Source organism: Melanostigma gelatinosum, assembly GCF_949748355.1.
Source record: "Melanostigma gelatinosum genome assembly, chromosome: 23".
NCBI classification, from domain to species: Eukaryota; Metazoa; Chordata; class Actinopteri; order Perciformes; family Zoarcidae; genus Melanostigma; species Melanostigma gelatinosum.
The window spans coordinates 1,811,357-1,829,237 of NC_136656.1; the positions used below are offsets into that span (position 1 = coordinate 1,811,357).

Genomic DNA, 17,881 nt, shown 5'->3' on the forward strand with positions numbered 1-17,881 from the left:
TTACAAAAGGTGTCCATTTCAACAACCTCCTTAACTTCCAACTGTTCCCAAAAACATCCTCCGTCTTCCCAAGATGTCCACACCACAAATGTCCCCTTTTTAGAAAACGTCCCCCAATTCACAAAAAAAGTTAAAATTCCTCTTTTGCATCTTTCACATCACTTTACAAAAATGTCCTCGTTAGCGAAAACTTTAAAGACATTTCAAAACCGTCTTCACTTTTCAAAAAATATCCTAAATTGTGAAATGTCAAAAGTGTCCCCACTTTCCCCAAAATGTCTCCATCTAAAAAAACATGCTCACTTTCAAGTGTTGCACAAAACAATAAATAAACTTTTTCTCTCTTCAGCTGTTCCTCACAGATTTCATGTTGCAGAAGATATTTAATATGATTGCTGCTGTCTGTCTGACTCTAGAAGTCAGATGATCTCACTGACCTCTTCCTCTCTGACTGACACACACACACACACACACACACACACACACACACTTCCTCCTACGCTGCTCTATCCGCAACATGTGCGCGTGGTCGTTTGTGTGTCCGTCCGCTCTTCATTTCCTGAATCCCGCTCCTCTGATTCACAGCGACGTGGGAAACGAGCGCACTCCAACGAGCTGAAACCTGCGACATGACGCGAGCCGGTAAGAACAACGCGCTGTTTTATTGACGTTACGTCATTCAGTTTAAGAGATTAAACTTCTGCGCAGTTTGAGCGTCTGTCACGCGACTGAACCGCGACCAACAGTTAGACTTCACAGCGACTGGGATCTGCAGTTCTGCTGTTTAACGACTTGAAACACTGAACCACCATATGAAATACTAATGACAGGGAATAATAGTCATATTAATACACGCTTCATGCATCTTATAGTGGCACCGCGTGAGGAATAAACACCATAAAGTAGGTTAAAGTATCTAAAACTATTAGATGATTATACGAGTCCATAATAAAGTTTTACATGAATCATGTGCTCATGTTTGATTTTGTAAATATCATTTTAAAGATGTAAATCACCTTGAAATGAACGTGCACCACGCGTGCGCACCCTGTCGTATATTTCAGAATATATATCATGTTAAATTGATTATATATGTTTATGCATCAATGGGAAACAAAGTAACTAAAAGCGGTTAAATAAATGTGGTGGAGTAAGTAGTATAAAATGGAAATACTCAAGTGAAGTACGTCAGAATTGTACTTGAGTAAAAACTTGGCTTATTTTGTGATATTTACAATACAAGTATATTCATTTAGGATGACTTCGTGTGATATATAGTTTCTAAATACGTCATAATTAATACAAATAAGCTTTACGTGATATTTATTTTGGCAATATTATTTATAGAACACGGTGTAACGAGCTGATTAACGAGTTAAACATTGTAGACGTAAACTACAATCCACGAATATGAATCACTGATTGGGGCCAACAGGGAACAGACCGGGGGCCAAAAGTATCAGCGCCCCCCCCCCCCGGCCTTCACCTACAAAACGTCACTCCAAGAGACTCGTACTAACCAGGAGGATGCAAAGAGACAACACGACCTCAAAGAGAGGCAAAACAACCACAAAGAGGCACAACCGCAAAGAGGCACAAAACAACCGCAAAGAGAGACACAACACGACCGCAAAGAGACACAACACGACCGCAAAGAGACACAACACGACCGCAAAGAGACACAACACGACCGCAAAGAGACACAACACGACCGCAAAGAGACACAACACGACCGCAAAGAGACACAACACGACCGCAAAGAGACACAACACGACCGCAAAGAGGCACAAAACAACCGCAAAGAGAGACACAACACGACCGCAAAGAGACACAACACGACCGCAAAGAGACACAACACGACCGCAAAGAGACACAACACGACCGCAAAGAGACACAACACGACCGCAAAGAGACACAACACGACCGCAAAGAGACACAACACGACCGCAAAGAGACACAACACGACGCAAAGAGACACAACACGACCGCAAAGAGACACAACACGACCGCAAAGAGACACAACACGACCGCAAAGAGACACAACACGACCGCAAAGAGACACAACACGACCGCAAAGAGACACAACACGACCGCAAAGAGACACAACACGACCGCAAAGAGACACAACACGACCGCAAAGAGACACAACACGACCGCAAAGAGACAACACGACCGCAAAGAGACAACACGACCGCAAAGAGACAACACGACCGCAAAGAGACACAACACGACCGCAAAGAGACAACACGACCGCAAAGAGACACAACACGACCGCAAAGAGACACAACACGACCGCAAAGAGACACAACACGACCGCAAAGAGACACAACACGACCGCAAAGAGACACAACACGACCGCAAAGAGACACAACACGACCGCAAAGAGACACAACACGACCGCAAAGAGACACAACACGACCGCAAAGAGACAACACGACCGCAAAGAGACAACACGACCGCAAAGAGACAACACGACCGCAAAGAGACAACACGACCGCAAAGAGACACAAAACGACCGCAAAGAGACACAAAACGACCGCAAAGAGACACAACACGACCGCAAAGAGACAACACGACCGCAAAGAGACACAACACGACCGCAAAGAGACACAACACGACCGCAAAGAGACACAACACGACCGCAAAGAGACACAACACGACCGCAAAGAGACAACACGACCGCAAAGAGACACAACACGACCGCAAAGAGACAACACGACCGCAAAGAGACAACACGACCGCAAAGAGACAACACGACCGCAAAGAGACACAAAACGACCGCAAAGAGACACAAAACGACCGCAAAGAGACACAAAACGACCGCAAAGAGACACAACACGACCGCAAAGAGACACAACACGACCGCAAAGAGACAACACGACCGCAAAGAGACAACACGACTGCAAAGAGACACAACACGACCGCAAAGAGACACAACACGACCGCAAAGAGACAACACGACCGCAAAGAGACACAACACGACCGCAAAGAGACACAACACGACCGCAAAGAGACACAACACGACCGCAAAGAGACACAACACGACCGCAAAGAGACACAACACGACCGCAAAGAGACAACACGACCGCAAAGAGACACAACACGACCGCAAAGAGACACAACACGACCGCAAAGAGACACAACACGACCGCAAAGAGACACAACACGACCGCAAAGAGACAACACGACCGCAAAGAGACAACACGACCGCAAAGAGACACAACACGACCGCAAAGAGACAACACGACCGCAAAGAGACACAACACGACCGCAAAGAGACACAAAACGACCGCAAAGAGACACAACACGACCGCAAAGAGACACAACACGACCGCAAAGAGACACAACACGACCGCAAAGAGACACAACACGACCGCAAAGAGACACAACACGACCGCAAAGAGACACAACACGACCGCAAAGAGACACAACACGACCGCAAAGAGACACAACACGACCGCAAAGAGACACAACACGACCGCAAAGAGACACAACACGACCGCAAAGAGACACAACACGACCGCAAAGAGACACAACACGACCGCAAAGAGACACAACACGACCGCAAAGAGACAACACGACCTCAAAGAGACAACACCACCGCAAAGAGACAACACGACCGCAAAGAGACACAAAACGACCGCAAAGAGACACAAAACGACCGCAAAGAGACACAAAACGACCGCAAAGAGACACAAAACGACCGCAAAGAGACACAACACGACCGCAAAGAGACACAACACGACCGCAAAGAGACACAACACGACGCAAAGAGACACAACACGACCGCAAAGAGACACAACACGACCGCAAAGAGACACAACACGACCGCAAAGAGACACAACACGACCGCAAAGAGACACAACACGACCGCAAAGAGACACAACACGACCGCAAAGAGACACAACACGACCGCAAAGAGACACAACACGACCGCAAAGAGACACAACACGACCGCAAAGAGACAACACGACCGCAAAGAGACAACACGACCGCAAAGAGACAACACGACCGCAAAGAGACACAACACGACCGCAAAGAGACAACACGACCGCAAAGAGACACAACACGACCGCAAAGAGACACAACACGACCGCAAAGAGACACAACACGACCGCAAAGAGACACAACACGACCGCAAAGAGACACAACACGACCGCAAAGAGACACAACACGACCGCAAAGAGACACAACACGACCGCAAAGAGACACAACACGACCGCAAAGAGACACAACACGACCGCAAAGAGACAACACGACCGCAAAGAGACAACACGACCGCAAAGAGACAACACGACCGCAAAGAGACAACACGACCGCAAAGAGACACAAAACGACCGCAAAGAGACACAAAACGACCGCAAAGAGACACAACACGACCGCAAAGAGACAACACGACCGCAAAGAGACACAACACGACCGCAAAGAGACACAACACGACCGCAAAGAGACACAACACGACCGCAAAGAGACACAACACGACCGCAAAGAGACAACACGACCGCAAAGAGACACAACACGACCGCAAAGAGACAACACGACCGCAAAGAGACAACACGACCGCAAAGAGACAACACGACCGCAAAGAGACACAAAACGACCGCAAAGAGACACAAAACGACCGCAAAGAGACACAAAACGACCGCAAAGAGACACAACACGACCGCAAAGAGACACAACACGACCGCAAAGAGACAACACGACCGCAAAGAGACAACACGACTGCAAAGAGACACAACACGACCGCAAAGAGACACAACACGACCGCAAAGAGACAACACGACCGCAAAGAGACACAACACGACCGCAAAGAGACACAACACGACCGCAAAGAGACACAACACGACCGCAAAGAGACACAACACGACCGCAAAGAGACACAACACGACCGCAAAGAGACAACACGACCGCAAAGAGACACAACACGACCGCAAAGAGACACAACACGACCGCAAAGAGACACAACACGACCGCAAAGAGACACAACACGACCGCAAAGAGACAACACGACCGCAAAGAGACAACACGACCGCAAAGAGACACAACACGACCGCAAAGAGACAACACGACCGCAAAGAGACACAACACGACCGCAAAGAGACACAAAACGACCGCAAAGAGACACAACACGACCGCAAAGAGACACAACACGACCGCAAAGAGACACAACACGACCGCAAAGAGACACAACACGACCGCAAAGAGACACAACACGACCGCAAAGAGACACAACACGACCGCAAAGAGACACAACACGACCGCAAAGAGACACAACACGACCGCAAAGAGACACAACACGACCGCAAAGAGACACAACACGACCGCAAAGAGACACAACACGACCGCAAAGAGACACAACACGACCGCAAAGAGACACAACACGACCGCAAAGAGACAACACGACCTCAAAGAGACAACACCACCGCAAAGAGACAACACGACCGCAAAGAGACACAAAACGACCGCAAAGAGACACAAAACGACCGCAAAGAGACACAAAACGACCGCAAAGAGACACAAAACGACCGCAAAGAGACACAACACGACCGCAAAGAGACACAACACGACCGCAAAGAGACACAACACGACCGCAAAAAGACAACACGACCGCAAAGAGACACAACACGACCGCAAAGAGACACAACACGACCGCAAAGAGACAACACGACCGCAAAGAGACACAACACGACCGCAAAGAGGACACAAAACACGACCGCAAAGAGGACACAAAACACGACCGCAAAGAGAGACGAAATAATTACAAAGAGATGCAAATCAACGACTAAGAGACATAAAATGACCACCAAGCAACACAAAGCTAGTCCTGTGTTTCTGTCTTCAGCTCAGCTCCGGCCCGCAGCGTGCTGACGACATCCACCAATGGGCTGAGGGCGTGGGCGGGGCCAGGATGAGTGCCAGGCTGCTATTGGAGGAGATGCTCATCAAGCGTTCGCAGCAGAAGAAGAGGACGTCGCCGCTGAACTACAAGGAGAGACTGTTTGTCCTCACGCAGAGCCAGCTGACGTACTACGATGGAAGAAGAGAGGTCACTTTAGTTTCCATCTTACTTTAGGATTATTTAATACTGATGAAAGATTTGCATTCTATAAAAGATAACTTCACGTACAGGTGTATTTTAAACTTGCTGCACATATTTCTCATGTGTCTCTGCAACAAGATATTACATTTTAACACATTGAATATAATTTTGGCGGAACACAATACTTTTGGCTACGAGTTCAATGAGAAGATCGATACGACTTTCATATCTGCCAGTTCAACACGAAGCTTGCTGGTAGATTGTCGTTACCTTTGGACGGAGCCAGGTTAGCGTCTCCTCGTTTCCATTCTATACGCTAAGCTCAGCGAACAGACTGTCGCTTCGTACTTACCGTATAGATAGCTAATTGTTTTAGCGTGTAGTTTATGCTTTATATGTACATGAAATAGTGAAACGCTGCCGTTTTCCATCAACAGAGGAAGTTCAGGAGAGGTTCGATCGAGCTGAGCCGCATCAGGTGTGCCGAGATCGTCAAGAACGGAGGAGAAATCATCCCCTGCCAGAACAAATACCCCTTTCAGGTACAAACACACGAGTTAATCACGATCAACCTGCTGTGTGTGTTACTGTAAAGCATACTTCTGCTTTATTACAACTTGGTGGGTCCAGAAACTCGAGCAGCCATTGGTTGGAAACAAACCTCCAGGTTAGACAAACGTATTTGGAACAGAAAACGAAAGATGAACAGTTACATCGTCACGCAGCATCCATCAAGGTTTACACACCTATTTCCTTGAGGCAGGAAGAAAATGCTGACGCTTGAGTGTTTCCTAACCGGCCTCGTCTGTGTGCAGGTGGTGTACGACACCAACACCCTCTACGTGTTCGCCCCGAGCCACGACAGCAGGAGTGTCTGGGTCCAGAGCCTCAAAGGGGGTCAGTCTCTCTTCTATTCCACTGCAGCAGCAGAGCAGCGTATGCAGGTGTGAATGTAGAGCACTTCTCATGTGCTGTAGTTTGAGCTGCTGCAGAGCTCTTTTTCACACTTTTAAACCACACGTCTGAAACTGGCTGTTCACACAGAGGGCAAAGTTTCCAGCAGCCCACTGTTTCCTCCTCCGACTGTTTGTGACGGTTTACCGGAGACGTGGTGGTCAGACAAGTGAAACGAGGTCAGGTGCTGCTTTAAAGTCCACTCAGCTTCAGGAGCCAACAGATCATTCCTTAAATCTAGTCTTGTCACCTTAGAAAAGGACACGTCCATATATGGACTGAGGGGGAGCGACGTAGAGACCTGTCAATCACCGTGTAGTCCCGCCCTAAAGCATCCCCTGCTTTATGGTCTGTGTGACTCTAAATGGACCATAATGTACTAAATGAACATCATGCTGTATTGAAGAAGACTTGAAACTAGAGATTGAGACATAAACTCATGTTTACAATGTTTACTGAGGTAATAAATCAAGAGAGAAGTAGAGTCATTTTCTATAGACTTCTATACAACCAGAGGAGTCGCCCCCTGGTGGACACTAGAGAGAATGCAGCTTCAACACATGAAGCTTTGGAGTGGACGTATTAATGTCACATTATTGGTTAAAACTGGTTAGTACTTGCTTATGTAAACACACATTGTTTTAAGGCAGAAGAGATGACTGGATTTTGATATAAAATTACAAAGATTTATTTTTTTGTAAATAGTTTTGCATAATTGTTTTATATGATTCACAATACGACCGGGATGTGATCCAAAAAGGGTTAAAATGACATTTTTCACAGATTTCTTTGAAAATAGAAAACTCTTTACATTTGATTATTATTTGTGTGTGCGTGCGCGTGTGCATGTGGCTGGATGTGAAGGAGGAAACCTGATAAATGATTGTTCCAGTTCACACATGACGTTAATCACAGAAACCTGCTCTCTGTAGAGATCAAAGACAACGCTGTGGTGTCGGCCAAGTTTCACCCTCAGTTCTGGCAGGAAGGGGCGTGGCTCTGCTGTCGCCAGGCGGAAAAACAGGCCCCGGGCTGCGAGGAGTACAACCTGTTTGGAGACAGTAAGAAACTCAGCTGTTGTGCTAGTATTCGACATTTCTATTTTTAATGTTTAATCTGATATAAACTCTTTTTTTAGCTCATAGTTTTGCTTCTCCAGCTCCTCATAGACACTATGGATGAGCCAATGTAAGAGTCACAAGCACTTCAAGCACTTTGAGTAATTCCGCTGCAGTAAAATTGCATTTTAGTGCTCAAATAACCTTTAAAGAGTATTTTAGGTGTCCTGGTTGTGCTGGAGCACAACTTGTTAAAACACTTTCTGACAGTTAAACTCACAGCAGCTAAATCAACTCATCTCTGAATGTAAACTATTTGTAGTTTTATCAGCAATCAGATAAGTGTGGTTCACAGTAAAGTACATCAAACATGTACAGTGCGGTACTTGAGGTATTTGGGTACTTCCACCTCTTGTCAGCAGCAATAAAGTTTTAGTAAATCTACTGAAAAAACTATGTTTAAAAAAATAAAATAAAAATATCATGGTTAGAACTAGAAACAGTGGAAACTTTCTGCTTTGTTTAATGTTTCCTTTCCTCTTTTCTAGTTACCAGGAAACCTTTACCCCCGATTCCTGGAGAGGAGCGACGCAAAAACAAGAAGGTAACTGATGAACACGCACACACACACACACACACACACACACACACACACACACACACACACACACACACACACACACACACACACACACACACACACACACACACACACACACACACACACACACACACACACACACACACACACACACACACACACACACACACACACACACACACACACACACACACACACACACACACACCTCCTCGTTCTTCCTCCTCCAGCAGCGGCGGCCCCCTCCTCCTCCTCCTCCTCCTCCTCTCCCTCCGGAGGGTGACGACGACGAAGGCAAGGAGGAAGAGGAGGAGGTGATGGTGGCGCTGTACGACTTCCCGGGTACCGAGCCGCACGACCTGAGTCTGGTCAAAGGAGGCGAGTACGTCATACTGGACAAGTGTGACGTCAACTGGTACAAGGCGCGAAACCAGTTCAGGTGAGGGCCTGCATTCTCTCTAGTGTCCACCAGGGGGCGACTCCTCTGGTTGTATAGAAGTCTATGAGAAAATGACTCTACTTCTCTCTTGATTTATTTCCTCAGTAAACATGAGTTTATGGTCTCAATCTCCAGTTTCAAGTCTTCTTCAACACAGCATGATGTTCATTTAGTACATTATGGTCCATTTAGAGTCACACAGACCATAAAGCAGGGGATGCTTTAGGGCGGGGCTACACAGTGATTGACAGGTCGCTACCAGAGACCTGGAACGCACCGTTACCGTGATATAATTTAAAGATAGTTTGAAATTTGTTTGTAATAATTTAAGCAAACAAAGTTACATATCAAACCTTTAACTTTATTGCAATAAATGTTACAATAAGTGTTTTTGTAGACTGTAGATCTGAAATATCTCAGCATTGGGATAAAATGATGAGCATCTGATCCCTTGTGTTTGTGTTTCCCAGCGAGGAAGGCTACATCCCAAGTAACTACGTAACAGAGAAGACGTCCGAAAACCTGGTGCAGTTTGTGTGAGTTTGTTAATGTAACAGTGTCTGCAGACATAAGGCACGTCAAACTACCAATAACTTACACAGACATAAGGCACGTCAAACTACCAATAACTTACACAGACATAAGGCACGCCAAACGACCAATAACTTACACAGACATAAGGCACGCCAAACTACCAATAACTTACAGACATAAGGCACGCCAAAAACTACCAATAACTTAGACATAAGGCACGTCAAACTACCAATAACTTACAGACATAAGGCATGTCAAACTACCAATAACTTACACAGACATAAGGCACGTCAAACTACCAATAACTTACACAGACATAAGGCACGCCAAACTACCAATAACTTACACAGACATAAGGCACGTCAAACGACCAATAACTTACACAGACATAAGGCACGCCAAACTACCAATAACTTACAGACATAAGGCACGCCAAACTACCAATAACTTACAGACATAAGGCACGTCAAACTACCAATAACTTACAGACATAAGGCACGCCAAACTACCAATAACTTACAGACATAAGGCACGTCAAACTACCAATAACTTACAGACATAAGGCACGCCAAACTACCAATAACGTACACAGACATAAGGCACGTCAAACTACCAATAACGTACACAGACATAAGGCACGTCAAACTATCAATAACTTACAGACATAAGGCACGTCAAACTACCAATAACTTACAGACATAAGGCACGTCAAACTACCAATAACTTACAGACATAAGGCACGTCAAACTACCAATAACTTACAGACATAAGGCACGCCAAACTACCAATAACGTACACGGACCTAGGGCACGTCAAACTACCAATAACTTACAGACATAAGGCACGTCAAACTACCAATAACTTACAGACATAAGGCACGCCAAACTACCAATAACTTACAGACATAAGGCACGTCAAACTACCAATAACTTACACAGACATAAGGCACGTCAAACTACCAATAACTTACAGACATAAGGCACGTCAAACTACCAATAACTTACACAGACATAAGGCACGTCAAACTACCAATAACTTACACAGACATAAGGCACGTCAAACTACCAATAACTTACACAGACATAAGGCACGTCAAACTACCAATAACTTACAGACATAAGGCACGTCAAACTACCAATAACTTACAGACATAAGGCACGCCAAACTACCAATAACGTACAGACATAAGGCACGCCAAACTACCAATAACGTACACAGACATAAGGCACGTCAAACTACCAATAACTTACACAGACATAAGGCACGTCAAACTACCAATAACTTACAGACATAGGCACGTCAAACTACCAATAACTTACAGACATAAGGCGCGTCAAACTACCAATAACGTACAGACATAAGGCACGTCAAACTACCAATAACTTACACAGACATAGGCACGTCAAACTACCAATAACTTACAGTCATAAGCAATGTTCCCTCTAATTTTTCATGTGTCTGGGCATACACACAAGCTCCCTGAGCACACTGAGGACCACTGTGAGCAACATCAGATGTGCACGCTGTGGCCACACACCAGTATCACACCTGTTCAAAACCTTGGATCATAGCAAGTTACATGGCTTATTAAAAGAATCAAATTACAGCAGCAATTTTCACTAGTTTACTTTTAATATAAGTGATTTGACAAACTTTAAAGGAAAAAGACAAAAATCTTGTTGTTCATGAGATGTGTAGTATGTTTTATGTGAGAGTCCTGCTTGGCCATGGGAAGAGTCTTGCTTTGACCTGTGTGAGGGTCCTGTTCTGGAAGAAATGATACATATACACCTTTCAGACATAACATTTTGTTCACATTAAAACATTCACATTTTGCACAATGACGTGTGGTGTAGCTTGTGATACAGTGTAAATTCCTGTAACTCTGTCTGTAAAATATGTAATTACTCAGTTTTTTATTATTATTTCTACTACCCATAAATTATCTAGTAGTAACATAATTTAATGATTAATATCCATAAGTAAAAAATCTTAATAAATGTCACTAGAATATGCACAAATCTGACTTAAATTTTACCTTATTTTTCACGTATGTCCTTCTCACTTCTCCAATGGTTGTACACTTTGTCCAGGTTGATGGCTTCGTCTGCTTCTTGCTTTGACTTTATGTCGCTGCCCGTTCGTTTCGCCATGATAAGGGGTTAGCATTTGCAACTCGTAACTCCGCCGCACTGTTGTTATCTAGCTAACCTGCACGGCGCGAATGGGCAGGGCAATAGTGTCAATGCTATGATTGGCTGCGTAGCGTAAGTGAACCGAATCGTATCATTGGCTGGACACCTGTCCGGACTCACTGAGTTACGTTGCAAAATAGTACAGAAATCAAAATTATTATTATTATTATTATTATTATTGGTTTAATTGATTAGATAAGATTAGGACTAATATTAGATATTAATTAATACGTTTATGTTGAATTTTATTTTATGCGCTGCATAGATTTTCTTGTGCGCTGAGAATGTGCGAGCAGTGCGCGATTGCTCAAGCGCGCAGCTTAGAGGGAACATTGGTCATAAGGCACGTCAAACTACCAATAGCTTGCACAGACATAAGGCACGCCAAACTACCAATAACTTACACAGACATAAGGCACGTCAAACTACCAATAACTTACAGACATAAGGCACGTCAAACTACCAATAACTTACAGACATAAGGCACGCCAAACTACCAATAACGTACACAGACATAAGGCACGTCAAACTACCAATAACTTACACAGACATAAGGCACGTCAAACTACCAATAACGTACACAGACATAAGGCACGTCAAACTACCAATAACGTACACAGACATAAGGCACGTCAAACTACCAATAACTTACACAGCCATAAGGCACGTCAAACTACCAATAACTTACACAGACATAAGGCACGTCAAACTACCAATAACATACACAGACATAGGCACGTCAAACTACCAATAACTTACACAGACATAAGGCACGTCAAACTACCAATAACTTACACAGACATAACGCACGTCAAACTACCAATAACTTACACAGACATAAGGCACGTCAAACTACCAATAACTTACACAGACATAAGGCACGTCAAACTACCAATAACTTACAGACATAAGGCACGTCAAACTACCAATAGCTTACACAGACATAAGGCACGTCAAACTACCAATAACTTACACAGACATAGGCACGTCAAACTACCAATAACTTACAGACATAAGGCACGTCAAACTACCAATAACTTACACAGACATAGGCACGTCAAACTACCAATAACTTACAGACATAGGCACGTCAAACTACCAATAACTTACAGACATAAGGCGCATCAAACTACCAATAACTTACAGACATAAGGCACGCCAAACTACCAATAACTTACAGAGACATAAGGCACGTCAAACTACCAATAACTTACAAACACTTGGTATTATTTTGCAGTATTTTCATTGAAAGACATGCATTATGTTATGTTTTATGTTTTTAGCAATAACTTTGCACAACAAAGCAAGATGATGTTCACTAAGACCTGATGGTTGTTTGTTCTAGCTGGTACAGCAAACAAGTCAACAGGAACAAAGCAGAGGAGCTGCTGAGGAAAGAGGTGAGAGATCGAACCCTCTTTGTTTCTTCCCTCCAGGTATAATTACTTCTTTCACACTTTTTATCTGCGTCCTTTCACGGTGCAAAACCATCGAAAACCAAAGTTACAGAAAAGCTTTGAATGCTCCGATGGCCTCGAGGTTGACGGTTCGAGTCGAGGACATTTGTTGCTTCCGTCTCCCTTTCTTTTGTATTTAACGCTCTAATAAAGATTTAAAAACTCGCAGCAAGCTTAGAAGTACATGTATATTTATGTTAAAATCACAAAATACATTGTGGTTTCTTAATTTTTGTGATCTGTAGAAAAGATAAACTACGTGAGTTTAATCACACAAACTAAACAGGTTCACGGTCAGTCTGCCGGTCTCTGTCGCCCCCTGCAGGACAAAGAAGGAGCCTTCATAGTCAGAGACTCCAGCACTCCAGGAACCTACACCGTGTCCCTCTACGCCAAGTCTGCTCCAGGGTGAGGACGCGGTCCGCTCTTCTCTTCTCTATTTTGTGGCTCCTCGTCTCCTCGCGTCTCTTCCTCGCCTCCTTCGCTCGCATCTCCGGTGGGAGAGGAGGCAAGGAAAGGAATCGAAGATGCACAAACTAAGAAAACCTCATTTTCCATCTTTCTAACCAACTTAAAACTCTGCCACAATTCAAGAGACGTTTTACTTGATGGTGGAGGGAATTTAAATCGAATGGGTGTTGCAGTAGTAGCATCACTTCCAGAGAGTTCTTAGTCATAAAAGCCTGTACGTCGCATTGATAAATTATTGTTATATATGAAATTATTGTTGTGCGTTTGCAGGGAGGGAGGAGCAGCTATAAAACATTACCACATCAAGGAGTCACAGGGCTCGCCTCTACACTTCTACCTGGCGGAGAAACACCTGTTCAGCTCCATCCCCGAACTGATCGAGTACCACAAACACAACGCAGCAGGTAAACACGCCAGCGTCTATCCAGACCTGCCACGTTGATCCAGACCTACGTCTGTCGCCATCTAGAGATTAAGAAGAGGACGTACTGCTACGCCAGCATCGGCCAAAATCCGTATTCTTAATCATCGTCTATGTCGCAGGTCTTGTTGCCAGGTTGCGGTATCCTGTAGGGAAACAGGACAAGTCTGCTCCGTCCACCGCCGGCTTCAGCTACGGTGAGTCCCGACAGACCACCGGCTCTGTTTCTAAACATTTGTTCATCCATGAACTCACCTCTTTGTCTTTACTTCCTCTCCTCTCTCTCTCTCTCGTTCCCTCCCTCCAGAGAAGTGGGAGATCAACCCCAGCGAGTTGACGTTCATGAAGGAGCTGGGCAGCGGTCAGTTTGGCGTGGTGAGGCTCGGCAAGTGGAGGGCTCAGCACCGAGTCGCCATCAAGTCCATCAGAGAGGGAGCCATGTACGAGGAGGACTTCATCGAGGAGGCTAAAGTCATGATGTGAGGAGGGAGGAGGGGAGGGAGGAGGGAGGGCACTGAAAAGAAAGTTTATGGTGTTAAGGTAAAGATCATAAAAGGAGGCGACTGACAACAGAAAGGAAAGTTATACACATTTAGATGAAGCTTAGTTTATATAAACATACTTATCATTTGATCATCAGTGGAACTCTTCCAGAGAAAATGTAGTTTTGCTCATTGGACAAGTTCACCTATTTCTGAAAAGCTGAAAATAAACACTAAATCAAAGCCCAAAGAAAATAGACTAAAAGGTTAAATATGCTTCAATGAGAAGTTACATGAAGCGCAGGTCATTATGTGTCTTACCAAAGACATTCGACAGAGAAGAGAAAACATCAGTTCTGATATAACCGACCTCTTCAGAAGCCGTTATTGTTCATTTGTCTGCAGCTGCCGTGCAAAGTAACTTCTTCTACTCGTCCATTGCATCCTTGTCATTGTGCGTGTTCTCTCCAGGAGACTGTCCCACCCTAAACTGGTGCAGCTGTACGGAGTTTGCAGCCAGCAGAAGCCCATTTACATCGTGACGGAGTTCATGGCGCACGGCTGCCTGCTGAACTTCCTCAGGCAGCGGCGGGGCAGCTTCAGTCTGGGGTCCTTGCTGAGTATCTGCCTGGACGTCAGCGAGGGCATGGAGCACCTGGAGGCCAACGGCTTCATCCACAGAGATCTGGTAACTGCAGGTTACTCTGACACTCCAGTCTGGGGTCGGAGCTGGAAGGAGTCCTGGTTTCCCAACATGAATGTCTGAATCAAATGGCTAACGTTAAACATCTCCGCAGGCTTCCAGAAACTGTCTGGTGGACGACTCTCTGGTGGTGAAGGTGTCCGACTTTGGCATGACCAGGTATGTTTCATCCCAACACGGGACCTACAACGTGAAACTGTGCACTGTGGCAAATTCCCCGTCACATGTAAACGTGTGTTCTGTAGATACGTGTTAGACGACCAGTACACCAGCTCTTTGGGGGCCAAGTTCCCAGTGAAGTGGTCGCCTCCTGAAGTCTTTAACTTCTGCAAATACAGCAGCAAGTCAGACGTCTGGTCCTACGGTACATCAATAAACATCTATTCATACATTCATCAACCGCCAACACTTCAACAAAGCTCCCGACTCATCAGACCTCCATCGTGTGTGTACCCAGGTGTGTTGATGTGGGAGGTTTTCACCGAGGGTCGCGTGCCGTTTGAGCAGAATCAGAACCACGAGGTGGTTACTTTGGTAACCAGGGGTCACCGACTGTACAGGCCCAAAATGGCCCCGACCGCCATCTATGACATCATGCAGCTCAGCTGGCTGGAGGTGAGAGCCGTGAGAGACGACGTGTTTCCGTGTTTTTAAGTCTACATTATTTGAATTGGTTTCCTCAGCTCATTGTAGAGTCCAGTTTTAATCTGTATTTGACCTTAATTTGGGCTGAAACATGAATGATTGGGATGACAGTGATTTGATCCATTGATAACAGAAATATTGATTATAGCAGCTTTAAAACAGATGTTCTTTCTTCACCAGTTTCTGCGCAAAACTATCCGTCACCTTGTTAATATCCATGCTCTGGACAGAATGCAAATATGTATGGTTGAACGGGAGGATTCCTTCTTGGGTTTTTGAACATTTTCCACCTTTAAGCGATTCGTGCAGTTTATGGCAGATATTTGTTCCATTTCTGGTGTTGCCTTTTGACTTAAAAAAATAAAATCACAGCCCTGATCAGTTCACATGATTGTCACGTTTCAGAGGCCTGACGATCGTCCGTCGTTCTCTCAGCTCTGCCTGATGATCTCAGACGCTCTGGAGGGCGACACCCCTCCCCCAAACTGATCACCTGACCAACCGGATGCTTCCACCATCCCCACGCCAATCCCGTTGGCGGCCACGTTGGCCCCTAAACCCTGGTCCGTGGAAACCCGGCCGTTCTTCAGGGTGCTACGGCGGTAACGTGTCCGATCTACAACATGGAGAACATAGTGTGATGGTACTTGCACCAATCAGACGGAGGGGACGGACCAATCACACCAGCTGCAGTCCACTCATCCACCAATCACATTTGTTCATCCAGTCAAGATGCCAGTGCTCCTAAAAGCTTTAACTGAAGCTGCGTTCAACAACACAAACTGCTGCACAGACTTTAAATGGCCGCTGTTTCTTTGTTTGATTCTACTGTGTGTGAAATGTACCTGCCGGGAAAATCTGACATGTTATTCAAATCACATTAATGTTAAAAGTGCTGAACCATCGTAGATTGATTTTGGATGTCTTGCAACACATTGCTGCCTCTCACTGAAAAAGAACATTTGAGGAAACATTCATAAACCGACGAGGTAAAGACGACGTTGCTCACCTTAGTCTGGTGTTACTGGTGTTACGAACGACATCTCAGAAAATCTTCAATCCAATTCCACTTCCTGCCCCCAGACTCCTGCATCATACAAGTTCACAACCAATCCTCCTTTAGACACTGTTACAAACAGAACCAGGGGAACACGGGGGTTAAATACACTGGGAGGTTCAGGTGATTAGACACAGGTGGATCCAATCAGGGGGCGGGGCAGAAAAACAGCAAAGGCGGGAAACGCACAAAGACAGGAAGTGAAGACTGAAACGAGAGGAGACGTGAGTAACACAAAATAAAAGAGCAAACACTGAAGTGGCAAAATAAAGTGAGACATAAAGGAACAGGACGACACATGACACCCTGTCTGTTACAGATGTGATTCACAGCCTTTTATTGATCATTATTTTAACTCACTAACTTTTCAAAGGACTCAAACGATACGCTGATCTTTTATTATTTTCATACATTCATAATGTATATTAGTGAGATTCATGTGGATATGAATAGATAAAGACAATCATCATGTGTCATCTTATCTTTATATATTTACAACAAAGACTGAACAGTAAATACAGAAAACAGTCAGCAAACAACTTCTCATGAAAATCATAAAATATCAAAATCTAAAGCAGCAGGAAAAACTCAACCCATTCTTCATAACTCGCATAATAAACTCAATACAACACAATTCATCAGCTAAATACAAAATGTGTAACTAAACTGAGACGACTTGGAGCACTGCTCTACTTCAGAGGAAAACACGATTAAAACATATTACACATCCAGACGTTACTCACAAATATCATATAGACGATGACGCATTATTCTTCATTGAACCATTCTTCATATCAGCATGGAAAGCTCCACTTGTAAGTGCT

At 44.8% G+C, this 17,881-nt stretch overlaps 1 protein-coding gene across 2 annotated transcripts; it reads left to right on the forward strand.

Moving 5' to 3' along the window:
- Positions 1 to 611: 611 nt before the first annotated feature.
- On the forward strand, positions 612 to 16,908 carry tec (tec protein tyrosine kinase). Of its 2 annotated transcripts, none has more exons than XM_079295383.1 (18): positions 612 to 642; positions 5,843 to 6,046; positions 6,478 to 6,582; positions 6,856 to 6,937; positions 7,927 to 8,055; positions 8,601 to 8,656; positions 8,884 to 9,092; positions 9,563 to 9,628; positions 13,167 to 13,221; positions 13,604 to 13,686; positions 14,020 to 14,153; positions 14,293 to 14,367; positions 14,478 to 14,649; positions 15,124 to 15,340; positions 15,450 to 15,514; positions 15,601 to 15,719; positions 15,813 to 15,970; positions 16,406 to 16,908. In XM_079295383.1, exons 2-18 carry the CDS (start codon positions 5,909 to 5,911, stop codon positions 16,487 to 16,489), a joined length of 1,947 nt encoding a protein of 648 aa, XP_079151509.1. In that variant the 5' UTR covers positions 612 to 642; positions 5,843 to 5,908; the 3' UTR covers positions 16,490 to 16,908. The 2 variants fall into 2 exon arrangements, with proteins under 2 accessions (XP_079151509.1, XP_079151510.1); XM_079295384.1 differs by having other exon boundaries at positions 8,887 to 9,092.
- The last annotated feature ends 973 nt before the right edge of the window (positions 16,909 to 17,881 follow it).